We start from the raw sequence: 27,127 nt of genomic DNA on the forward strand, positions 1-27,127 counted from the left end.
ATTTGGAATCAGGATGCACAAGTAGCACACCGGCACACACATGTGCGCACACAGATCAACATTTGTGAGTGGCAGGCCAGTGCGTGTGCACAAATTGAGCTGTGCGTGCATTCACATGTGCGCCGGCCTGCCATTCACGCAAGTTGAGCTGCACACATGCGCATGCCGGTTCCCCTCTTCCTCCCACCCCCCCTAAGCTGGGCCACCAAGCCACAAAGGTTGAGGACAGCTACCCTACACTACATTGGTCATTAAGTATAAATAAGTAATTTATGAGCAATATAAAACAGTAGTGCTTATAGGACAAGCACATCCTGATGCAATGATGCCTTGCCCAACTAATGCCTGCAGGTTTTGTTGGAATGACAGCTTGCAGTGTTTCCATCAGCTGGAAAATCCAGACATTGTGGTTACAACATATCAGAAGGCATCTACTGGCTAAATGAATAACTCAAATGTAGTACAGATTTTGTCCTCATCTTACAACTATTTGTTTGGCAATTGACTCACAACCAATCTTATGATCACCACAGCATCCCCATGGTCACATGAATGATTGCTAACCGGCATGTAATTATGATGATTGCAGAATCCTGGAGTCATATGATTGCCATTTGCAACTTTCCCAGCCAGCTTCCAACAAGCAAAATCAATGGGTGAAGGCGGTTTTACTTAATGACTGCACCATTCACTTAACAAATGCAAGGATTCGCTTAATAACTGTGGCAAAAAAGAACATAAAATGAGGCATGAGTCACTTAACAACTGCCTTGCTTAGCAATGGAAATTATGGTTCCAATCGTGGTTGAAAGTCAAGGACTACCAATATTGAGTTATCATAGGGATGATATGTAATCAAGAATAAGCTTTGACATGAATTGATGAATAGCAAATATTTGAGGTTTTAGCTCCCAACTATCAAAAGATAGCTGCCACAGAGTATCATTTGGTAGAGGAGCCATGAAGGTCCTTGGAAAAGATATTCAAATGACACGATTTATCCATAGTACTTACAAAGATCAGAATTCTGCAAGTTATGATATTCCTTCTCCCACCCTTTGTGAAGCAAAAGTTGGATTTGAAGGTGCAGAACAGGAAGGGGCTCTGAACTTTGGCTCAACAGATCGTTCAATAAGACAATCCAAGGTTCTCAGTCAAGGCGCCAATCATCAGGTCCAAATTTAGACACATTATGCAAAGACCAAGCTCCCTTGAAAAGCTTTAATGCTGGGAAAGATGGAAGGAAAGACAAGAGGATGACCAGCATCTTACAGTGGTAATGAAGACACCATTGGAAGACCTGAAAGGACAAATTAGAGACTGACAGTCATGGAGGAAATCTATCCATACGGTTGCTGGGAGTCAACCATGATTTGATGGCATGTCGTCCTCATTATCCTCATCCGTCATCCTCATCCATCCTCATCCATCCTCATCATTATGAAGAGATTGTTATGGGAGGTTCTGTACCATATGAATCGATATGTAGGTCAATCTGGAAAGCCACCTAATCTTCATGGGGTGGGAGGGGCAAGAAGATACCAGGAAAGCCTAAAAATTGCTCTGGCAAATGTGTCTCTGCTGTGAGAACAGAAAAAAGAGGAAAATTGTTAGGCTGAGGAACTTTTTTTTGGGATGAGTGGAGGGTTGAGGCACCAAAGGGGTTGGTGGTGGGCAGAAGATGGGCAAAAGGGCTTGAGCGCTGCCATTGAGGCAGGGGCTTGGGGGCGTGGCTTGGAAAGGTGGGCGGGCCAACACGTGGGAAGGAAAGGGCGGGGCCTGTCACGTGCAGGAGGGACGGAAGCTGCTTCGGTGGAGGTGTTGCCCAGGTGCTGAAAGGGTTGGGAGGGAGGGAGGGAGGGAAAGGATGCCCCCCGAAGGGGGCAGTTAGGGCACTTTTCCTGCGGCCGGAAGCGGAAGTCGCCTGGTATTTCCGGCGCTCCGCGGGCGGGCGGCCATGTTGCAGGGGTGGATCGGCGCAGCGGCTTTGGCTGGGTCCCGCGGTGGCCGGTAGGTTGCGGGCTGGCGCCTGCTCGGGCGCGGCCAATCCCCGAGGGGGGGCGCTGCAGCTGGGACTCGACTCGAGGCGTGGCGGATCGGGGGAAGGGAGGGGAGGGGGGGCTCCTCGGCCTCGCCTTCTTCTCTCTCCCCCCACCCTCCCGGCCACGGGATGCTCCTCCCTTGGCCCCCCCCCCCCCCCCCTCTCCCGGCCGGTCTGCGGGTCGGCCCCCCCCCGGCCGCCGCTTCCGCGGGGTCTCGCCGGACGACACACCCCTTTCCCCCAGCCCAAAGCCGCCTTCCCCTCCGCCTGGCCCGGCCCCGCCCCTCTTTTGCCTGGGCATCGTCCCCTCGTCCTCCTGCTCCCGGCTTACTTTGGCTTTAGTTTTCGGGAATGTGGGGGTGGGGGGGAGCAGCCCTGCGCCTGGTCTTTGGGAGTGGATCAGCTGTCCGGACGGAGCCTTTTTCTCTCCCCCCCTCCCCCGCCCTTCCCTTCACCGAGCTGTCATCGTCAAGATTTGGATTAGTTTTTTGGGGCGATGCATCCCTTTTGGGTCCAGAAGGCTTCTGCCGATTCTGCTTCTGCCTTTTGCAGCTTTTCCAAAAGAGGGAGAGGGAGAGGAAAAAGTGGGTTGTCCTTGGGTTTTGCAGAAGGGTTTCCCTATTGTTTTGCACCACCTTGGGGTGCACATCTTGGATTGAATTGATAGGAGTCCTTCCTCTCTCTCGCTTCCACACAAGTTTCATGACCACAAAGAATACACGTGAATAATAACATCTCACAGGTGATACAGCTATATCTATCTATCTATCTATCTATCTTTCTTTCTTTCTTTCTTTCTTTCTTTGGGGATATAGACATGATCAGGGCAGAAATGCTTGCAATTCTTAAGATTTTCGCTGCTTTGAATGACGAGATCCGATGCGATTTCGAAGGCCCGTACAGAAAAAGGGTGCTGTAAATAATACATTCAGGATCGGTGATCGCAACATTTCTTGAACTTCTTCAGTCATTTGTGGGCAATACATAAGGTTGCAATTATTTGCTTATATGTACAGTATTTCAGTATCACAACAGAGATCCACGTCTTACAAAACTCTAGGAATGAATTAAAAAAAAGGATCTTTGCTTGGAAGTATTTATTTTTCGTTCAACGTCTGTGCAGTTAATTTGTGGTGTATGTCTTTGAGAAAATATCCGAAATAACTCTTACATTATTTTATCAAGCATGTTTTCATCAAAAGGCAAATTATCCTCGTGTTTACCGTGGTGTAAGTCTTAATTCATTTTGGTTAATATATCATCCACTCTTTCAAAACCAAGTGACATCTTTCACTGATTAACTTGAAAATCCAAACCCATTGTTTTACATTAAAAAATTGATAGCTTTAATTTCTCTTTGAGGTTGTGACTATTGGCCACCATTTTTTTTAATAAAAGACCATTTACATCACATTCACTATGGTTAATAATTTGTCTTGATTTTTGGAGTCTCTCTCTCTCACCTCCCCAGCTGAAGTCTTTGTAAAACTTCTACCCACCACTAAAAGAGGTGAAGCTAAAACAATGAGTTCTTTTAGGTTTGTTTTTCTTGTTATCCAGGTTCTGGCACAACAACTACTCAATGCCTAAAATAAACTAACAAGTGAGCCATTTTGGTTGTAAGGAGGAGCTGGCTAGAACCTAAGACCTATTCACAAACAGGTCATAAATACAATGATGAATGTGTTGTGTGAAAACACTTTTACCCCTGTTTATTTGAAAGTTCCTGTGTAAAGAAGAGCTTATTCCCTGATAAGTGTTCACAATTGTGGTAACTGGGTGCGTTGCTGTTGGTTAACTGTTATTTCCAGTAGGACTTTTGAGTGGCACCACAATATTTGAGTTTGAATTTGATCCTAAATGAGTGATGTTCAGAGGTCATTTAGTGTATGATAAGAGATAATTATTTAAGGGATGAGATCATTGGTTTCGAAAACCTTTTTTATATAATCTGCTTTGTGCATCTTTGAAACGGTTATTTGAAACATGTTCTGTTTTACAAATGGGTCCAGAGCCTGTGAGAGACTTGCTTAATTCATCTTTTCATTTCATGGAAAAATTACAATGTGATGTGCAAAAATCAAATGCCTATTGATGGACCAACTGGCTTTGAGTGACTAATACTGTATTTGGAAGAGGCACTTTTAGCTTTGGGTTGCGCAACAGTGTTGTGTTATTATTTTTCTCCTCCCTTAGTGACTGATCATCCTAATTACATGACAGGATTGTGTCATGCTGCAATGCTATCACTCTGATATGTTGTCTGTGTTCATAGCATGATATTACATGAGGAATTGAGAAAATGAACTGGGCTAGGTTACTATTAACCCCAAATCTGATCTCAATTGCCATGAGATTGAATAAAAAGTGGAGCCGGGGGAATGGAACCTTGTTGAATATTTAATCATTGCAATCAATCATGTTTTGGCTAATCATATTTTGACTGGATATTATATTTTACTAGGTTTGCACGACAAAGTATGCCCAAACTAAACAAATCATTTAATAGTTTAATAAATGAACCAGTTACCTGTTTTGATTGTTATGAACTCCTAGGCTTTTAACATAATAGACTGATAATTTATATTCTTTTTTTTAACATGGTATGTTTTAATGTTTTTTTTAACATAGGCTGGTGGCAAATTGTGGCCTTATCCATCTTCCATTCACTCTTGTCTAACTGTAGATGTGAATCCTTGTGTCTTTGTTCCATAGTCGTCTTCACCCTTAATGGCTAATTGAATTGAGTTGTTGGGCCAACATGTATTCATTCACTTGTTTTGTGACCTAGTGTTTCAGTTTTAAAATAAAAAAACTACATATCTACAATTCCTGTGCTGACCAGTGACCAATTATTTGTTTGTTAAATGTTTTATGACATAATACAAAATGTCATAAAGCTTTTCCTGTGGTCAACTGTTGATGCTAGACCAGGGGTCTCCAACCTTAGCAATGTTAAGACTTGTGGACTCCAAGCTGAAGTCCACAAGTCTTAAAGTTGACAAGGTTGGAGACCCCTGTGCTAGACAGTTCAACATGCACTACTGTTGTAAGTTGCATAGTCTTCAGAAGGTGAAATTTTGCATTTATTTAACGCAGCATCAACTTTATTATTGTTTCATGCACTATAACTGAGGCCTGGCACTAAAACCTAGTTCTAAATCAGAGGGTGTGTGTGTGTGTTTTAAACTAGTTTAAATTCAGCATTTCTTGCGTCTCAGAATAAGTATATAGTATGAAAATATTTAACTGTGAAAGGGTGTGATATTTCATAAGCTTCCGATTTCTAAACATAACCTGGAATAATAATCGAAAAAGTGACCAAAATAAAGAAGTATAATTTCACTTCTGCATTTAATCATATATTTGTCGGGACACGATTGCTGTGTCAGTTTAAATATATAATTGTTGAATCATTTTGAAAGCACTCCTACTCCTTGTTAAATATAATCTTCTAACTAGCTGTTGGACTCATATAGCCAAAAAGAAAATATTCGTTAGTTTCAAATCACTCTTAATTTGAGTGAAGACCTAAGGCACAGATTTATCTGAAAAAGATAAGACTGTTATTTGACCTCTAAAATGGCAGTGCCTGAGTAGTACTGGATGTATTATATTTTAGGTTTACCTAGATCAGTATCAAGACTTAAGAGGTCTAACAAAGACAAGAGAAATTGTGTTCGCTAAAGCTGAATTCGTTCCAGAATTCTCTCTTACAGATAAAGGAATTATTTTTGGAGGCAGGTTTCTGTAGTAAGGTTTCCCAGAAGTCATTCTTCCTATTGTTTGGAACGCACATGCAAATCCTTAAATGTGTGTGCTGCTCACCAGATCATCTTGCTGATTTAGAAGTAGGGAACCTGTCGCCATCCAACTGTTTTGAACTACAGTGGTCATAATAGGTAGCCATGATGGTTGGCTTATTGGTTTATTATAAAGCTTGTCATCCAAAAACCTGTAAAGAATACCAGCTGACTAATCCAACATGCAAAATGGAAAACTAATTGATACAACTTGTGAAATCCCTTACAAGGTAAGCAGAATTATTTCCATTTATGAAGCCTTTTTGTAAGAAACCACTCAATGAGATTTCATATAGGGCTTTCAAACCTCTGCTTCCATTTCCTCTTCCACACCTTCTCCTGAAATTTTGAGTGTTGGTAGAGACATATTGTTTCTGAAAGAATAATAGACTACAGATTACAAGAACATGTTTAATATAGTAACAAACATCTCCCAGGTATTGCAGAAGATACTTAGATGGAACATTTGGTATATTTTTAAATGGGGACAGTTCTGTTAGCTGTGAAAGAACAAGTAGTGTGATTGCCTCTGAAGACCATCTGATGGGAGACCATGGTATCTCAAATGGACTAACGTACTTAATATGTCTGGAATCCAGAAGTTATGACTCCTGTGGAATTGAAATACGGCAAATTTTATAAAGTACCTCTTGACATAAAAATTATCAAGCCTTTTATGACATACCATACTTTTCGGAGTATGACACACTTTTTCTCCCTCTAAAAGAGGGTGAAAATCAGGGGTGAAATGCTCCCGGTTCGGACCGGCTCTCCTGATCCAGTAGCAATGGCGGCTGCTAGTTCGGAGGACCAGTAGTAAAAATCCCTGGGCCCACCCCCTGCCTCTGCTGAGCTGGACCATCAGCAGAGGTTTTTTGTTTTTTTTTACTTTTAAAAGCAGTTTTTCTTCAGCCGAAAACATTCCTTTAAAAGTAAAAAAAATGCCTTTGAGGATCCCGCGGCTCAGCTGAGGTTGGCAGAGCCTTTAAACTCTTTTTAAATAAACTTTCAAAAACTTTTAAAAGGCTCCTCTGGCGATCTCACCTGAGTTCCTCATCACCAGAACCTTTAAGACTGCCTGCTGTTACCTTATGCCTCCCACCGACCCATACGCTCACACAGAGAGGGTCTTCTCAGGGTGCCGTCCGCCAAACAATGTCGGCTGGCGGCCCCCAGGGGCAGGGCCTTCTCTGTTGGAGCTCCTACGCTCTAGAACGAACTTCCCCCTGGCCTACGCCAAGTGCCTGATCTTCGGACCTTTTGCCATGAGCTAAAAACATACTTATTTATTCAAGCGGGACTGGCTTAATAGTTTTATTAAATTTTAATTGGGGTTTATCGTTTTAGGGTTTTTAAATTTTTAAATCTTTAAATTTTTAAATTTTGAATGTCAGCCTTGTAATATGCTGTGTTTTAAATTTTTGTTTTTAATTGTATATATATTGAGTTTTTATCTTTTTGGCTGTACACCGCCCTGAGTCCTTTGGGAGAAAATCTAAATAAATAAATAAATAAATAAATAAATAAATAAAAACATGTTTTCTATAAGCTCTTTGGCCGTAGAGCTTGTTAAAACAATTATTTTAAGAGGTTCTGGGCTGTTATGAAGGAACTTCAACTGAGATCGTCAGAGGAGCTTTTAAAATCTTCTTTTCCTCTGGCGATCCCAGATGACTTGCCTGATCCTCACAGGCTTTTACAATCATTTTTAACAGCTCCCACTTACAAGAGCCCCCACCCATAACCACCCAATGCCCTCCCCTCATTTACCTATAATTACTGCTCCTTTCGGGCTGGCAATGCCATGCTTTACTTCAGCTACTCTTTACAGCCTGCTTTGACTGCCTGCTTTGCTGAATGAGGAACTCTGGGAGTTGAAGTCCACAAACCTTAAAGTTACTAAGGTTGGAGACCCCTGATCTAAAAAAATAAATAAAATAATAAAATAAAATATTTGTGCAGCTTTCTGAGATTTGGTGTGTTTCTGTAGTGTTTCACTCTAACTACACAAACACAGAATTTCACAAAGCTGTATGTGGCATTTTGTGTGTGTGTGTGTGTGAGTGAGTTCACTTATGTGTGTGTAAAGTGTGAAAGTATGAGATTCCTGCTTGTTGCAGGGGCCATTTTGGGTGAAGTGCAGCTGCTTTTACATTATGTGTGAGTCAGTTGTGTTGTGTTGTGTGTGTAAAATGTGAAAGTTGGTTTTTGGTACCTCTTATTATTTTGTATACTTTATTATTTTTATTATTTATTGTTATTGGCCACACCCACCCAGTCATCTGACCACCAAGCCACGCCCACCAATTAAGCCACGCCCACAGAACCGGTAGGGAAATTTTTTAGATTTTACCCCTGGTGGAAATGCTGGTGCATCTTATACACCACATACAGCCTTTTTTGGCCTCCCAAAACCCTGCCCCGCGCGGCCCGTTTTCACCCAAAACAGGCCTGTTTTTCGCAAAAACGGAATGCGCAGAGGGTTTGGGAGGCCTGCAGAGTGCTCCTGGGGGCTGGGGAGGGCAAAAATGCGATGCGTGGGGAGTTTGGGAGGCCAGAAATGGGCCCATTTTTCTCAAAAACAGGGCCTGCAGAGGATTTAGGAGGCCTGCAGAGTGCTCCTGGGGACAGGGGAAGGCAAAAACATGATGCATGGGGGTTTGGGAGTCCGAAAATGGAGCAGTTTTTTGCAAAATGGAGCATTTTGCCTCCCAGCCCCCAGGAGCACTCTGCAGGCCTCCCAAACACTCTGTGCACCTTGTTTTGGCAAAAAACAGCCTTCCCCACGCATCATGTTTTTGGCCTTTCCAGCCCCCAGGAGCACTTTACAGGCCTTCCATACTTTCTGTGCATCCCGTTTTTGAGCCTCTGAAACCCTACACGCGTTGCGTTTTTGCCCTCCCCAGCCCCCAGGAGCTCTCTGCAGACCTCTCAAACCCTCTGTGCATCCCATTTTTGTGAGAAACGGGCCCGTTTTTTGCAAAAATGGGATGCGCAGAGGGTTTGAGAAGCCTGCAGAGTGCTCCTGGGGCTAGGGAGGGCAAAAACATTTTTTTTCTTGTTTACATCTTCAAAATCTTGGTGCCTCTTATACTCTGGTGCGTCTTATAATCCAAAAATTACATAATACAAAATGTTATAAAATATTTCTTGTGGCCAGCTGCTGATGCTGGACTGTGCTATATATAGTTCAACATGCACTGCTACTTCCAAGGCAATATCTCTGAATATCTCCCTGAATTTTCAAAGAACTTTTCAAGTACATTAGAAGCTTTGCCATTATTGAAGGTGAGGAATCTGGTAAGCAAATGTCTCTGAAATGATGAGCCAAGAGGTTATGGGTTGTCTAGTATAATTTTAATAATGAAGAAATGAAGCATTTCAGACTAAAGCTCAGCAGTCTTCTGACCTATGGTTTCCTTAATTCTTCTGTTCCCTGTTTGAAGATAGGACAAATTTTGCCTCTTCCAGTCTTCTGACACTTAATCCATTATTTAGGATAGCTCAAACATTTTGGCCAGAACATCACTCTGTTTTTTCAATATTGAAGGATTGCTACCAGTCTTAAACATCAAACCTCTCCTCCCTCCCACCTAAGTTTTATGATAGAATATGTACTATCTTTGCCCACAAGTGGGATCCAAAATAGTAATTAAGCAATTTTGTTTGTTGTTTATCAAAATATCATTTTTGTTGAGCAGCTATTATGCTCATTATTTGCTTATTATTTTGATTAAACAGTTTTTATTGCTCCCAGCATCTTTTGAGAAACTGGGTTGATCTGTATTTCTAATATCTTCCTCTCTGTTTGGAGAATCTGCCTGCTTTTCTGTGTAGCCATGTTAGTTTCTTCCTCTGTGACAATTATTTTCTCCTCATTGGTGGTGTTTGTAACAGGTCTTTTAATACTTCCTTTTTAATTTTTTTATAAAAGTTTTTTGTTTTTTATTTTTTAACAAACACACGCAAACAAACAATGCATTTTTTCTGAACAGGGTATTGGCCGAGTCACAAATTTGTCCAGTTTTAGTTATCTCCCAACACAATTTATCAAAAATGAATATTCCTACAATTTTATATATGCAACTTATCCAAATACTACAATCAAATACCTTACTACAATTCACTTAATTATATAACCTTAAAATCATTCATTTCTATTTCTCAGTTCCCATTATTTTTTTTTAGTAAACCCAGTTTTTCCATTGCTTTTTAAACTAAATTAATCTTCACAATATAATATAATTTCAAAGGCTTTAGCTGTTCCATATTTGCAATTAAAGTCATTTCACATATTACAGTTTCATATATTGCATTTACTATTCATTTATACTTATAGATCTTACTTCAATTCTTTTATGATTCTAAGTAGTTTTCCTGTTCCAATCACAAATTTATTTATTTATTATTTATTTATTTTTTCACATTTATATACCGCCCTATCTCCCTAGGGACTCAGGGCGGTTCACAGGCAAATAAAAAGATACATATAAATACAAAATAAAATATCCATTAAAAAACTTATTTGATATAGCCGAATAACTAAAAAGAACCATATATATAATAAAACCCATTAAAATCTAAATTTAAAATCTAGTCCAGTCCTGCGCAGATGAATAGATGTGTTTTAAGCTCGCGGCGGAAGGTTCGGAGGTCTGGAAGTTGACGAAGTCCTGGGGGGAGATCGTTCCAGAGGGTGGGAGCCCCCACAGAGAAGGCCCTTCCCCTGGGTGTCGCCAAACGGCATTGCCTGGCTGACGGCACCCTGAGGAGTCCCTCTCTGTGAGAGCGCACGGGTCGGTGAGAGGTATTTGGTAGCAGCAGGAGGTCCCGTAAGTAGCCCGGCCCTATGCCATGGAGCGCTTTAAAGATAGTTACCAAAACCTTGAAGCGCACCCGGAAGGCCACAGGTAGCCAGTGCAGTCTGCGCAGGAGAGGTGTTACATGGGTGCCACGAGGGGCTCCCTCTATCACCCGCGCAGCCGCATTCTGAACTAACTGAAGCCTCCGGATGCCCTTCAAGAGAAGCCCCATGTAGAGAGCATTGCAGTAATCCAGACGAGACGTCACGAGGGCATGAGTGACCGTGCATAGGGCATCCCGGTCTAGAAAGGGGCGCAACTGGCGAACCAGGCGAACCTGGTGAAAAGCTCTCCTGGAGACGGCCGTCAAATGATCTTCAAAAGACAGCCGTTCATCCAGGAGGATGCCCAAGTTGCGCACCCTCTCCATCGGGGCCAATGACTTGCCCCCAACAGTCAGCCGCGGACTCAGCTGACTGTACCGGGATGCCGGCATCCACAGCCACTCTGTCTTGGAGGGATTGAGCTTGAGCCTGTTTCTCCCCATCCAGACCCGTACGGCCTCCAGACACCGGGACAGCACTTCGATAGCTTCGTTGGGGTGGCCCGGTGTGGAAAAGTACAGCTGAGTGTCATCAGCGTACAGCTGGTACCTCACACCGAAGCCACTGATGATCTCACCCAGCGGCTTCATATAGATGTTGAACAGGAGGGGCGAGAGAATCGACCCCTGCGGCACCCCACAAGTGAGGCGCCTCGGGGCCGACCTCTGCCCTCCTGTCAACACCGTCTGCGACCGATCGGAGAGATAGGAGGAGAACCACCGATAAACGGTGCCTCCCACTCCCAATCCCTCCAACCGGTGCAGCAGGATACCATGGTCGATGGTATCAAAAGCCGCTGAGAGGTCTAATAGGACCAGGGCAGAGGAACAACCCCTATCCCTGGCCCTCCAGAGATCATCCACCAACGCGACCAAAGCCGTCTCAGTGCTGTATCCGGGCCGGAAACCGGACTGGAACGGGTCTAGATAGACAGTTTCATCCAGGTGCTGGGGAAACTGACATGCCACCACACTCTCTACAACCTTCGCCGCGAAGCGAAGGTTGGAGACCGGACGATAATTACCTAAAACAGCCGGGTCCAGGGAAGGCTTCTTGAGGAGGGGCCTCACCACCGCCTCTTTCAAGGCGGCCGGAAAGACTCCCTCCAACAAGGAAGCACTCGTAATCGCCTGGAGCCAGCCTCGTGTCACCTCCTGAGTGGCCAGTACCAACCAGGAGGGGCACGGGTCCAGTAAACACGTGGTGGCATTCAACCTACCCAGCAACCTGTCCATGTCCTCGGGAGCCACAGGGTCAAACTCATCCCAAACAATGTCACCAAGACCGCCCTCAGACGCCCCATCTGGATCCCCGCAATTTTGGTCCAGACCGTCCCGAAGCTGAACGATTTTATCGTATAGATAACCGTTAAACTCCTCAGCACGTCCCTGCAACGGGTCATCTCGCTCCCCCTGGTGAAGGAGGGAACGAGTCACCCGAAACAGGGCGGCCGGGCGGTTATCTGCCGACGCAATGAGGGACGAGACGTAGCAATGTCTCGCTTCCCTCAATGCCACAAGGTAGGTCCTATTATAGGACCTAACTTGTGTCCGATCAGCCTCTGAACGACTGGACCTCCACGAACTCTCTAGGCGTCTTCTCCGGCGTTTCATCCCCCTCAGCTCCTCGGAGAACCAAGGAGCCGGTTGGGATCTACGCCGGGTCAGAGGCCGCAAAGGCACGACGCGGTCTAAAACCCCAGCCGTTGCCCGTTCCCAGGCCGCGACTAGTTCCTCAGCCGTGCCGTGGTCCAGACCCTCAGGAAATGGCCCAAGCTCCGTCTGGAACCTCTCCGGGTCCATCAGGCGCCTGGGACGGAACCAACATATTGGTTCCGTCTCCCTGCGGCGGTGAGTAGCGGTCAGAAAGTCTAGGCGAAGGAGAGAGTGATCTGACCATGACAAAGGTTCAGTGACTACATCCCTCAAGTCCAGATCCTTCAACCACTGACCAGAGATAAAAATCAAGTCCAGCGTGCCGCCCCCAGTGTGAGTAGGATCATCGACTACTTGGGTCAGATCCAAGGCCATCATGGAAGCCATGAACTCCCGAGCTGCTGTCAATGATGTGCCGGAAGATGGCAAGTTGAAGTCCCCCATGACTATAAGTCTGGGGGTCTCCACTGCCACCCCAGCCAGCACCTCCAGGAGCTCGGGCAGGGCAGCTGTCACGTAGCAAGGAGCCAGGTATGCGACAAATAAGCCCATCTGACACCTATGACCCCACCTCACAAAGAGGGATTCACACCCGGCAATCTGAGGTACAGTGGTCTCCCTCGGCTCTAGACTCTCTCAATAACCACCGCCACTCCCCCACCCCTACCCTGAGCCCTCGGCTGATGGAGTGCACGGAAACCCGGTGGGCACATTTCCACAAGGGGCACACCCCCTTCAGTGCCCAACCAGGTTTCTGTAACGCCTATAAGATCCGCAGCACCCCCCTGAATAAGATCATATATTAGGGGGGCCTTATTGACCACGGACCGGGCGTTGCACAACATAAGCCGAAGGCCCAGTCTCTGAGGGTCTTGACCATCCGGGAAACGGGAGAAGGAAGGGGGATCGGGGCGCGTGATCGCCTGCAAACATCAAGCGCGCGCCCCCCTAAACCGATACGATCCCCCCCTTCCGCCATATCTGCCCCTCCCACTTACCGTGCAAATAGAACCACCCTCACAAAAAGGAACGCACTCCCCCCCCATAACCTCCGAACCCATTAAATAACCGCCGCGAGCACGCGCAGGAACTGGTTTCCCTCCCAACGGGCTACCCCCAACACCCGTCCTAACCCTCCCACCCCTTAAAAATGCCCTATCTAAAAAAACCCAAAGGCTCTTCCTCTTCGCATGCCATCTCTGTGGGTCCCAAATATTAATGTTCCATACAATTTAACACACATAACATTAAAATCAAACATTCTATAATTTCAGATTATAGAAATTATAGAATACTTCCTTTTTAGATCCACATCATGGATCCATTTTATCTCCCCTCCCCTCCCCTCTCCTCTTTTCCCTAACTCTGTTGAGGGGAGGGCTGGAAGGGCCTCTGTTCTACCAACTGTTCTGTTTCGCCCCATCCGTCTTTTTGGGTGCAGGTTCTCCATGGAGGAAGGAAATATATTGACCAACTCCTTCACATTAATACCGGTTTGTGCGACAGACGAGAGGCCCTCACAGTTTGAGCAATTTACTCTAAAATATGGATAATGATGAAAATGATACTTGCTTCTTGAGAAAAGGAAAACCAACTCTAGCATCGGCTTGTGGCATGTGACTAAAGAGCAGCCATCCTACATTCTTTTGAGGAAATGAAAGCAAAAGCCTCTGTCTCCTAAGAAGGAATTTTATTAAAAACGAAAGAGGAAAAGAAAGCTTTTCTTTTAGGTTGAGTAGCCAAATGGCCAGTCAAGGTCAGAAGTAAACTGCACAAGGATGACCATAACTCTTAACATTGCAGGGTTTAAACCAGAATTTTGAAAGCCTGACAGGTTTACCTTCCTTTTACCCCAAATGAACGAAAATGGGGCAACCTTCAGTTTTTTTCCTCACTCCATCTTCCCTTTCAAAGCTCTGCTGGTGTTTGCTTAATGGCTATTGAGCGTCTTCTTCAAATACCATGTCTGTTCTCCTTTACCCAATGGGATGAGATTAGGCATTTAACACTGAAAAATTGCGGTGTCTCAAAAACCCATTCCAAAAAGTCCTATGGGGGCAGTTTGGCATCTAGTTTCACTTGTGGTCCCAGAGCTTAGTTCAATTCTACCAGGCAGCCCACTCCAATCCTCTAGAGCAGTATGTCAGGGTCCCAAGCAACACCCCCTAGGAAAGAAGACTCCGAGGCTAGAAGTTCCTCAAAGTTCCACTTTATAAGAGATGTCGTATTGGCACATCTGGGAAAACCTAAATCTGAAAGCTTCCAGGTTTTCCCCACCCAAAAGAAAATCCAAGTACCTTCTCCCTTGCACCCACATGTCCCTCACATGGTCCAATCAATGCACCGTCCCAACTGGAGATGCCTCCCAGTCACGCCACTCCAGGTGCAGGCTGAATGTCCTTGACTCCCAGAGAAAGAATGTTGTTACGGCGAGATATCTCCACTACCCCATGCAATCCCCCCTCCCATTTTCCCACAGTACTAAGTGTGGCCGCCCTGAAGATCCAAAGAAAAAGATGGCCTCCAGGGCTGACACAGTATTTCTCAACCTCAGCAACTATAAGACCATGTGGACTTCATGCTGGCTGGGGAATTCGAAGAGTTAAAACCCACAGATCTTAAAATTGCTGAAGTTGAGAAACACTGCCCTAGAGTCCCTGACTAGGAGATTTTCTCCTAAATGTATTTAGGAGAAAATGTATTTAGGAGAAAGACTTTGCTCCAGCCGTAGTTTCTGAAGCATTATTTAGCTTTCATTTTCTGCTCGACACAAACACACAGAGGTCATGTGGCTGTTTCCAATTATTTTGCTCATATCTTTTGTCAATTCCAGTTTCCTCCTGTCGGTATATTTTCTCTTTGATCTTCACTCAGGTGCTTTTCCTTCAATTCCTCTTCTTCAGACTTGGCCACAAAAGCCTTCATCGCTCACCTGCCCAGGAAAGTGCTTTTCTTTCCTCCTCCTTCCTTGGACTACAGACTGGCCACGAAGCTTGCCTCCATTCCATCTGTTGTAAATATGAGATGGTTTATTTATTTATTTATTTTTCGTATTTTTATACCGCCCTATCTCCCTAGGGACTCAGGGCGGTTCATAGCCAGATAAAAATATACATATAAATACAAATAAAACATCCATTAAAAAACTTATTATAATTGGCCGAATAATTAAAATGATAATAAAAATAATAAAATCCCCATTAAAACCAGTTCGAATTTAAAATCTAGTCCAGTCCTGCGCAAATAAATAGATGTGTCTTAAGCTCGCGGCGAAAGGTTCTAAGGTCGGGAAGTTGGTGAAGTCCTGGGGGAAGCTTGTTCCAGAGGGTGGGGGCCCCCACAGAGAAGGCCCTTCCCCTGGGTGTCGCCAGCCGGCACTGTCTGGCCGACGGCACCCTGAGGAGTCCCTCTCTGTGAGAGCGCACGGGTCGGTGAGAGGCATTCGGTGGCAGCAGACGGTCCCGTAAGTATCCCGGCCCTATGCCATGGAGCGCTTTGAAGATAGTCACCAAAACCTTGAAGCGCACCCGGAAGACCACAGGTAGCCAGTGCAGTCTGCGCAGGAGAGGTGTCACATGGGAGCCACGAGGGGCTCCCTCTATCACCCATGCAGCCACGTTCTGAACTAACTGGAGCCTCCGGGTGCTCCTCAAGGGGAGCTCCTCAAGGGGAGCCCCATGTAGAGAGCATTGCAGTAATCCAGACGAGACGTCACGAGAGCGTGAGTGACCGGTGAAGGTTTGTGCCTATCTATGCCATTTGCAGCCATTACAGACACTCCTACTTGTGTACTCAGGCCAGTGGTGAAATCCAATTTTTTTTACTACCGGTTCTTTGGGTGTGGCTTGGTGGGCATGGTGTGGCTTGGTGGGCGTGGCTTGGTAGGCGTGGCAGGGGAAGGATACTGCAAAATCTTCATTCCCACCCCACTCCAGGGGAAGGATATTGCAAAATCTCCACTCCCACCCCACTCTGGGGCCAGCCAGAGGTGGTATTTGCTGGTTCTCTGAACTACTCAAACTTCCCGCTACCGGTTCTCCGGAACCTGCTGTCAGAACCTGCTGGATTTCACCCCTGATTCAGGCGCTCAGGACTCCAAGCGCTGCTACACACTCTTTAAGCTGCTTTTCCTAGAAGCCCAATTGTTTTGGGACAGGAATGCAAAAAAGCCACAAGCCTTGTAGGTCATAACGTCAGACTTCTGCCCTTTTATTTGTACTCTGCTTTCTTAAATCATGATCACAGAATGGTTTTACTGGTTCTCAGGGTCTCCCGTTAAGTACCCTGTTTCCCTGAAAATAAGACCCAACCAGAAAATAAGCCCTAGCATGATTTTTCAGCATGTTCTTAATGCTGAAGGCTACCCCCAAAATAAGCCCCACTTAAGATTGTCAGCCACATGGACATATTTAGTACCATATTTCCCCAAAAATAAGACCTAACCCACAAATAAGACCTAATGTGTTCTTTGGAGCAAAAATTAATATAAGACCTGGTCCCAACTCTCGTTTCCGAGGAAAATGTTATTATGGACTCACTCACCAAGCCAGGGTCTCCTACTTTATTTTATTTATTTATTTATTTAATCGTATTTATATACCGCCCTATCTCCCGAAGGACTCAGGGCGGTTTACAGGCACTTAAAAAACACAAAACACATAAATACAATATAAAACAATTAAAAAACTTATTCTATAAGCCCGTTAATTAAAATATAAGAATAAAACCCAATTAAAACCCATAAATTTAAAATCTAGCTCAGTCCTGCACAATTAAATAAGTATGTTTTAAGCCCGCGGCGGAAGGTCCGAAGGTCCGGAAGCTGACGAAGTCCGGGGGGTAGTTCGTTCCAGAGGGTGGGAGCCCCCACAGAGAAGGCCCTTTCCCTGGGCGTCGCCAGACGACATTGCCTCGCTGACGGCACCCTGAGGAGACCCTCTCTATGAGAGCGCACGGGTCGGTGAGAGGTATTCGGTAGCAGTAGGCGGTCCCGTAAATACTTGAGCGTGGGGTTGGATTAGAAGACCTCCAAGGTCCCTTCCAGCTCTGTTATTCTGTTAAGCTCCATTGGCCAATTCATCCTTGTTTCCCCCTTGTTGACTCTCTGAGTGAGCCATGAGCTCGTAGGTGCAGCAGTAGCAATGTGTTGGCCGATGTCATGGAGTGAGGGATTTGTGTTCTACAACTGAGGGATAGTTTTTGTCACTTGAAAACATGCAGGTAGTCCTTAACTTATAACCACAATTGAGCCCAACATTTAGGTTGCTAAGTGAGAAATCCGTTAAGCGGGTTTTGTCCCGTTGTATGACTTTTCGCACCACATTTGTCAAGTGAATCACTGCAGTTGTTAACTGAATCTGGATTCCCCATTGACTTTGCTTGGGAGAAGGTCGCAAAAGGAGATCACATGACTCTGGGACACTGCAACTGTCATCAACATGAGTCAGTTATCAAGGATCCGACTGTAAATCACATGGCCATGGGGATGCCGCAAAGGTCATAAGTGTGAAAAACGGTCATAAGTCACTTTTTTTCAGTGCCGTTGTAACTTTAGAATAGAATTTTTTATTGGCCAAGTGTGATTGGACACAGAAGGAATTTATCTCGGTGCATATACTCTCAGTGCACATAAAAGAAAAGATACCTTCATCTAGGTGCAACATTTACAACATGTACAAAATTAACACTTAATGATACAACACTTAATGATAATCATAGGGTACAAATAAGCAATCAGGAACAATCAATATCAATATAAATCATAAGGATTACCAGCAACAAAGTTAACAAAGTTATAAAGTTGAACGTTCACTAAATGAACTGTTGTAAGCTGAGGACTACCTGTGCTGCAAAGAAAAGTTTTGTCAGGTCCCATATATTTCTATTGGAACGCTGGTATTCTGGTGGGAGAGGGGAGGATTGGAGGGACATCTATATGAAGTTTCTGTTTCTGTTTCCTGCATTGCTGTACTGTGGGAGGGTGTTTTTGTGGGGGGTTTTTTTGCACTGCTTTAAATTTTTTTAAGTTTGAAAATTTACTTATCACAAGCCTTTCAATAAAAACTCCTTTTGGAACAACTTCAGTTTCAAAAGTCCTGCTTTCTTGGGAAGATTGGAGAGGCAAGATCTTACAGGTATAGGCGCGTACTCTGCTATTTAAGCCAGGGTAGTTTATCTTCCAGTCCTTTACAACTGTAAAACTAGTGCCATGAAATATTAGAAAGTTGCTGAGGAAGGAATTAGTTTATTTTGCTAATGTCTGCTGCTAAGCCAGATCATAGCTCACTGATGGAGCACATATTTTGCATGCCGTTCAGTCCCTGAAATTTCAGGTACAGGATGAGGCCGGGGGGGGGCATCTGAAATTGATTAGCATATATCAGTTTCGCTTATCTGGTGCTCTCCGTATACGTTTGGAGAGCAGTTCCCAAAATTCCTATCCAAAATGGCAATTATAATCTTGGCACATGGATGTTATAAATGTAAAAAGGTCTGATATCCAGGTTATTGTAATGTTCTCCTGAAACCAGTGTAAACCTCGACTGTAATAGCATGTTTTGGCAATGCCTCTAGGCTTGGAAAGGGAATTGTTTGTGCGAATGGGCTGAGTTTGAAGTTACTGTACAGTCCATGTAAATGGTCTTTAAAGGACGTCAGCTTCTTAAGAGCGTTTCATGCAGTTTTTGTTTCTGTCTACCTAAGGGTCCCCAGACTTGGCGACTTTAAGACTTGTGGACTTCGACTCCCAGAATTCCACAGCCAGCTATGCTGGCTGGGGAACTCTGGGAGTTGAAGTCCATAAGTCTTAAAAGTCAACAAATTTGGGGACCCCTGGTCTACCTTGTTGAAAATGCAGAATGTTTAGCTTTATGGGTCAAGTGTCCTTCAAAATACAACCCCCACCCCAAAAAAACATTCCCAGAAGGTTGTATTAACATAGTGTCAGGCCTGGAAGCCATCTTTTGCATTGGATCTTCAGGCCTGCCACATTTACTACTGTGGGAAACTGGGAGGGAGGATTCTATGGAGCAAGGGTGATATATAGTCATAATAACATTCCTTTCTCAGAGAGTCAAGGACATCTTGCCCTGCACGTGGAGGGCTGGAACTGGGAGGCATCTCCAGTTGGGATGATGCTTTGGTTGGACCACGTGAGGGACATGTGGGTGCAAGGGGGAAGGAACTTGGACATTCTTTTGGGTGGGAAAAACCTGGAAACTTTCAGATTCGGATTTTTCCAGATGTGCCAATATGACATCTCTAATAAAATGGAACTTTGAGGAACTTCAAGCCTCGGAGTCTTCTTTCATTGGGGGTGTTACTTGGAACTTTGACACGTAAAACAACTGAACGAACACTGAGGGATACCATGAATTTTTGGGAAAGTGTTTTAGTTAATTCTGAGAGGTATTATTTAAAGGTTTCCCGAAAACTACAGTACTATTTGGGAGAACTACAGAGTGAAGGCCACCATGAAAGAATTGAGCTTTCAGTACAGTATTAGGACAAGAATTGGCAGATGATTTCATCAGATCACACTTTAATTATTAAGAGGGTAATGGAAAATTAGGATTGCAATTGGAGCATGCTACGAACCCCTGTATCTGATGGTTGAGACATTTCTGTTTACATCCCCATGATGAATCTGGCTTTAGGATTAGAAAGTTGCTGAGGAAGGAATTAGTTTATTTTGCTAATGTCTGCTGCTAAGCCAGATCATAGCTCACTGATGGAGCACATATTTTGCATGCCGTTCAGTCCCTGAAATTTCAGGTACAGGATGAGGCCGGGGGGGGGCATCTGAAATTGATTAGCATATATCAGTTTCGCTTATCTGGTGCTCTCCGTATACGTTTGGAGAGCAGTTCCCAAAATTCCTATCCAAAATGGCAATTATAATCTTGGCACATGGATGTTATAAATGTAAAAAGGTCTGATATCCAGGTTATTGTAATGTTCTCCTGAAACCAGTGTAAACCTCGACTGTAATAGCATGTTTTGGCAATGCCTCTAGGCTTGGAAAGGGAATTGTTTGTGCGAATGGGCTGAGTTTGAAGTTACTGTACAGTCCATGTAAATGGTCTTTAAAGGACGTCAGCTTCTTAAGAGCGTTTCATGCAGTTTTTGTTTCTGTCTACCTAAGGGGTCCCCAGACTTGGCGACTTTAAGACTTGTGGACTTCGACTCCCAGAATTCCACAGCCAGCTATGCTGGCTGGGGAACTCTGGGAGTTGAAGTCCATAAGTCTTAAAAGTCAACAAATTTGGGGACCCCTGGTCTACCTTGTTGAAAATGCAGAATGTTTAGCTTTATGGGTCAAGTGTCCTTCAAAATACAACCCCCACCCCAAAAAAACATTCCCAGAAGGTTGTATTAACATAGTGTCAGGCCTGGAAGCCATCTTTTGCATTGGATCTTCAGGCCTGCCACATTTACTACTGTGGGAAACTGGGAGGGAGGATTCTATAGAGCAAGGGTGATATATAGTCATAATAACATTCCTTTCTCAGAGAGTCAAGGACATCTTGCCCTGCACGTGGAGGGCTGGAACTGGGAGGCATCTCCAGTTGGGATGATGCTTTGGTTGGACCACGTGAGGGACATGTGGGTGCAAGGGGGAAGGAACTTGGACATTCTTTTGGGTGGGAAAAACCTGGAAACTTTCAGATTCGGATTTTTCCAGATGTGCCAATATGACATCTCTAATAAAATGGAACTTTGAGGAACTTCAAGCCTCGGAGTCTTCTTTCATTGGGGGTGTTACTTGGAACTTTGACACGTAAAACAACTGAACGAACACTGAGGGGATAACATGAATTTATCGGAAAGTGTTTTAGTTAATTCTGAGAGGTATTATTTAAAGGTTTCCCGAAAACTACAGTACTATTTGGGAGAACTACAGAGTGAAGGCCACCATGAAAGAATTGAGCTTTCAGTACAGTATTAGGACAAGAATTGGCAGATGATTTCATCTGATCACACTTTAATTATTAAGAGGGTAATGGAAAATTAGGATTGCAATTGGAGCATGCTACGATCCCCTGTATCTGATGGTTGAGACATTTCTGTTTACATCCCCATGATGAATCTGGCTTTAGGATTAGAAAGTTAACCTTTTTAAAATGAAAGAATTTAAAAAGAATTTAAACCTTTACACCATTTATCTTTAAGCGAAAGAAAAGAACCAGTTTGCTGTAGCAGGGGTCTCCAACCTTGGCAACTTTAAGACTTGTGGAAAGCTGGCTGAGGAACTCTGGGAGTTGAAGTCCACAAGTCTTAAAGTTGCCAAGGTTGGAGACCCCTGTGCTGTAGTGTTGAAGGCATCAGGCTAGAAACCAGGAGACTGTGAATTCTAGTCCCACTTTAGGCACAAAAACAATTGAATGGTGTTAGGCCAGTCACCTTTTCTCGGCCCTAGAAATGAAGCAATGGCAAACCATTTCTGAAAAAACTTGGGGGTGGAGGAAACTGCAGGGATGTGTCCAGGCAGTTTCCAAGAATTAGAAATGACTGGGGGGTGGGGGTGGGGCGAGAAAGCTACCAATCACAAAAATCTCTCAGTAAAGAAATAACTGTTGTTTGTCATTTGTAATTTTAAAATCTTACGAGAATATAAATGTATGCCAGCGGTATTTGTACTTTCTTTTTTAAAAATTGTATTTATTTTAAATACAATTTGTGTATTTAAATTTGCAATTTGTGTATGCAAACAATCCGAACATACACATATACATTTAAATATAAAAAAAGGGAAAAAATACAAATAATACAGTGCACCCCCACCCCAGAGAGCATTCCCCCCCTCTTATATTTCTTCTTCTATAACAGCTAAAATATATACAATTCTAACTCTGCCCTTATCCCCTCCCAAACAACATATATTCTTGGAGTAGGTTTATTCCCTTTGCCTTCCACCAACGCTGATTTTATAAAATCCCCCCATAGTTCATTATAATTGTTTACTTTAATCATCCCTTTTTTAAGTTTAATTTCTGTTGTTAATTTATCATTTGTTACCATACTGCAAATTTCATTATACCATTCATTTCTTTGAATATCCCAATTTCGTCCCCAATATGTAGCCATCACTAATCTAGATGCCATTATCAAATTTACAATCATTTCTAATTTGTACTTTCAAGCAACCAGTTAATCTATGGAGATTCTCAGTCATCCAGGGCATGGTTGTCCCAAAGGTGCTTTTTTTCAAGAGGCAACCGGACTTTTCTTTCCTTCAGAGAAAAACCAGAAAGTCCAATTGCCTCTTCAAAAAAAGCACCTTTGGGACAAGCAACCAAGTAATTAGCTTATAAGCACAAGCTAGAATGAAACATGGATTTGTTTGCTTTCTCCTTTATCATAGTTATAAATACTCATTCAGGAGTTTTATTTGATCCTGGATTTATTTCAGTCAGTCATGTTGTCCAACTCCAACATATTGTAATTATTCTTAATTATGATTATTGGAAGGGAACCCACTCCTATCTATATCTTTTGTCCATGTTATTTAATAAACCCTTCATGCGGTTGAGCATCTTTGTTTGAAATTACAATAAATAAATGAAACACACTTTTATATACCATCCATATTTATATAGTCATGTATTCTAAAAGCCTACAAATTTTGACAGGTGAAAGGATAGGGAGAAAATTCCATAGCTGGCATAGTGGAGGAGAGTGTTGTGGCCCGCCAGCTGCCAGCAGAACTGGCGGCAGACTCGAATGGTGAGAAGGTTGGGGAGGAACTTGGGCCAGTTCTGGAGTCTGGGGAAGGCTCTGATGGATGCTCTGCATCAGACGCAGAGATAGAGCCAGGGCCGTCTAACATTTCCCAGCCACCGGAGAGGCAGCTGCCTTTGGAGGCTGATATGAGTGAGGAGGAAAAACAGCTGGGGCCTGTTCCAAACGCACGTATGCGCAGAGCAGTTAGGAGAGGTGAACAGCAGAGGACAAGAAGTCAACTCGGGAAGCAAAGCACACATGGACGCTGAATGGCCCCTCCCTGGCTGGGGAATAAATAGAAGGAAAGAGGAGTGGTTGTCATAGGAAACAACAGTTAATATTTCTTGAAGATTTTGCTCATTGTGCTTTGTGCCACAAAGACTGCTTGCCAGAACTTTAATTGCAGTCTTTCAGCTGGGAGCTCAGCCTTGCAATTATGGCAAGGAACTGATAAGGTCCATTACTGCAGTTAACTCCTTGAAGGACTATTGCCTGGACTTTTCCCTGGGTGAATGCCATTAATTCACAAGAGGTAAATAAAGTGGGGGTGGGGGTATTTCATGACGAGTCTGTTTCTTGTTTCTGCTAAGGCTGGGTCAGAACAGAGAGAAAGGACTCTCCCTTTCATTACAGCCTTCTGAATATATTGAATTTAATACTTAAAGAGAAATCCTGTGGAAGCAGGCATGAAATTAGGTACTTTGTCTCAGGATGTGTAGGTAAACACCATAACTGAAGCCAGAAATTAATTAATTAAAAAAAAAAACCAACAGAAAGGAGAAAAAAGGTCTAATAGTATATGTGAAGTTTGGTTCCCATGAAAAAGTCTCTTTAAAAGCTTTACAAGTTTTCCTCCCCTCCTAAAACCTTCGAAGGAAATGTTTCTTGAGTTTTTTAATTCATTCATTGCTTTTTCTTCTTTTTCCTTTAAGGTGACCTATGCTGGCTTCCCAGTGGTTTGGATCTGCTAGAAGCTCCTGCCAGCCTAATGCCATGAATGTTGAAGCGGACAATGTGGAAGAGAAAGCTGTCCATTCCTGGTCAAGGATCTCCTCTGCAGGACAGAAAGCCTTGGAAGAAGCTCTCCGGGTGTTTAACCCCATGTCGAAGGACCTGTCCAACACGGAGACCCAGTTGGTAGCTTTTCTCCAAGGCCTTAAAGAAGAAGGCTATCAACCCACAATCCTAAGGAGCAAAGACGTGTATGGATACAGTTCCTGCACTGCCAATGCACCTGGCCAAACAAAAGGCAATATTCCAGACATTTCGGAAGCAGCTGTTCCCATTTCAGAGTCTGCCAAGGCTCCAGCAAGGAACATAGTAACCATAGAAAAAGTATCTGCCCCCCTGGCGGGGATCACAGTGAGCTCTTCTAAAGAATCTGCGAAGCCAATGTCGAAGAGCAGTAACTCCACAAACCTCCTATTGAACTCCTTGAAACGGACACGTTCGGGCACATCCAAAGCCTCAGCAATGAGCTTCCCAGCTAATATGTACCCTGGTGTCTATCCGGCCATGAGGCTGTCAGTGGTGCTGGAAGCCTTAGTCCCACTGAAAGCCACTGCCTCTTGCCTGGAATCAAAATGCAAACAAGGGCACCTGGAGATGTCTCCTTCGGACCTTAAGCGGCTCAAAGCACCCGCTGCATCTGTGCAGTCTTCAGCCGCCAAGGCAACTAAGATATCATCTAATCAATTGGACCCCAAAGGATACCGGCATTTGATAACAAAAGTGCCAGACTCTGCTGCTCTCACGATGAGCCTTATAAAAGGACCAAAGGGTGGGGTGCTTCAGGAAAGCAATGCTTGTAAGGCATCTGGAATCCTGAATGGCCGAATTTCTGGGAGCAACTCCCAGAGCTGTAGCACGGGGGCCTCCAGAATTAAGGAACCATCAGTGGCCAAAACTGATCGGAGAAGTGGTGGCAGCCATCCGCAGGCAATTGGGGAGAAAAGAAGTGCAGATGAAGGAAAAGATTTACCGTGTAGAAAGATGCCCGGTTCTGTCCCACCACCTAATAAACCAGAACTGGCTTCCAAAGCATTAAACCTGCTGACATTCCAGGCCATCAAAGTGGACAGCTCTTCGGATGACGAACTGAGGAGGAGAGCACAACAGATCCTTAAAGTTAACCTGTCCCCTGTGATCAGAATTCAGCCATTGCCTCAATCTCTCAGCATCCCTTGAGTTGTTCAGTTGAGTTGGAGCTCCAAGGCCACCCCATGAGGATGATCAAATCAGCATTGAGTCTCTCAGACCGGGTGAGGGCATACACAAACGTCTCTACTCCTTGGGCAGCTGAGCCTCAGCTCCTGGCTGGCAATTGGAGGAAATTCTGCAGAGCTGAGCAACAATTGGATTACAAAACCGTGTTGGGAAATACCGGAGGAGATCTTTTAAGGCCCCGTTAAGAAGAATATAGACCATCGCTGGCCTTCCTCTGGGACACTTTTCTACAGTACTTTTGTAAACATGGCAAAAGTGCACATCTGGGATATGGCGGCACTTGGGCTGTTGTACTGTGATATTTCTGGTTCCTTTTATTTTAAAATCTGTAAATCTACTTGGTTTTATTTTGATCCTATTTTATATACTTATTAAATATAAATATCTATTGACTCATACATATGCATTGCCCAAGGGCTGTCAGAATGTGATCCCTTAATTCTTTGTTCTTTCTTTTTCAAGAACTGGGTTCAGGAGTTTTCACCTCAGCTTTTTCTCCCCGGGTTAACTTGTCGAAAAAACACAAAGGCCTTCGCTTGCCTGTAGCGTTGCCTCTCTTTTCTCTTAAGACCTAGTGGCTTGCTGTCATCTACTAGCCCCCTGGTCCTGTTTATTGCCATTATTGTCACATCTTAGCTGACCAGAGTGAAAAAGTATGTGACAGCTGGAGGAGTATTGCAAGTCCACAGGAAGGGAGAGCTGGAGGAACATTCTTTCTCTAATATGCTTTTTCTCTTTTGGAAGAGAGTATGAAAGTGTTGGTAGAGAGGGAGAAAGTTCGTTTCCTATCCCAAGCATGGAGGCATCTCTTCTTAGTTAGAGAAGACAGATGCAGTCCCCAGTGCATCCCAGGTAATCCAAGAATGTTGTCCAAGTGGCTGTTGCCACATTTGTGCCACAGAGGCAGGAAATACCTCTTCTGAATATACTTTTTGAAGACTTGGTGCCTCTTTACGGTGTTCATCGTGGGGGGTGGGGTGGGGGGGCAATGTCTGCCAATCAAATGTTCTGTATTCTTCTATGTATTGGCCTCCTGCGGGGGATCGTTACGGAACCCAGCGAGATTGTTAACGTTGTGTCCCTCTTGTTATTTTTGTTTGTTTAAATGAATTCCCTCCCCCCCCCCCCCGCTGCTGCTTATGAGCCTAAGAACGCAATCAAAACTGGCAAATAATGTTTTCTACTGCAATTGTCACAAGCATTTCTGCAGTCAGACATTTCAAGTGAATCTGGCCTGTAGACATTGATTGGGCTTTTGAATGTATCGGCTGCAGGTCTGAACAGGCTGCATTATATCTCCTTTCGCACAAGCAGGAGGTTTTAGGACTAGATGTAGGGGATGGTTGGGCATGATTTTCTTTTTTTGCCCAGTGTTGCAAATGTGGAGCGAAATTATAGTAGAAATTTCTGGCCTACAACCATTGGAGAAAGAAAGAACTTGCCAGTTCTTTCAGCGTTTCAGAAATGTAATTTTACATTTGCTGTGTGCCACATCTACTCTTATTTTACCACCATGATTATTATTTCTGCTGGGAACAATGGCAGTAAGAGTTAAGTATTGAAAGTATTGAGAAGAGGGAGAGAGCCTGTTTTCCTTTAAGGTTGCAGTACTCAGAGTACCGAAAGCCACTACAATCAAAACTGACTATTTTTTTTTCCCCATGTGGTCCTGGCGTTAGGCGGCGTAGTGGGTAATTTTTCTGCTGCTTCTCAGTGCAGTTTAAGTTTTGTTCTGTTGACTGATGTTTAAATAAATTGTAAACACTTGCATTGC

At 44.1% G+C, this 27,127-nt stretch overlaps 1 protein-coding gene across 3 annotated transcripts; it reads left to right on the plus strand.

Annotated features, from left to right (window-relative positions):
- The first annotated feature begins 1,771 nt into the window (after positions 1-1,771).
- On the plus strand, positions 1,772-25,751 carry CCDC71 (coiled-coil domain containing 71). 3 transcript variants are annotated; one of them, XM_058169693.1, is made up of 2 exons: positions 1,772-1,829; positions 24,060-25,751. In XM_058169693.1, the coding sequence occupies exon 2, from the start codon at positions 24,067-24,069 to the stop codon at positions 25,312-25,314; it is 1,248 nt and encodes a 415-aa protein (XP_058025676.1). In that variant the 5' UTR covers positions 1,772-1,829; positions 24,060-24,066; the 3' UTR covers positions 25,315-25,751. The 3 variants fall into 3 exon arrangements, with proteins under 3 accessions (XP_058025676.1, XP_058025675.1, XP_058025674.1); XM_058169692.1 differs by lacking the exon at positions 1,772-1,829 and adding an exon at positions 1,857-2,010; XM_058169691.1 differs by lacking the exon at positions 1,772-1,829 and adding an exon at positions 2,607-2,783.
- The last annotated feature ends 1,376 nt before the right edge of the window (positions 25,752-27,127 follow it).

This window comes from Ahaetulla prasina, chromosome 2 (genome assembly GCF_028640845.1).
Source record: "Ahaetulla prasina isolate Xishuangbanna chromosome 2, ASM2864084v1, whole genome shotgun sequence".
Classification (NCBI taxonomy): domain Eukaryota; kingdom Metazoa; phylum Chordata; class Lepidosauria; order Squamata; family Colubridae; genus Ahaetulla; species Ahaetulla prasina.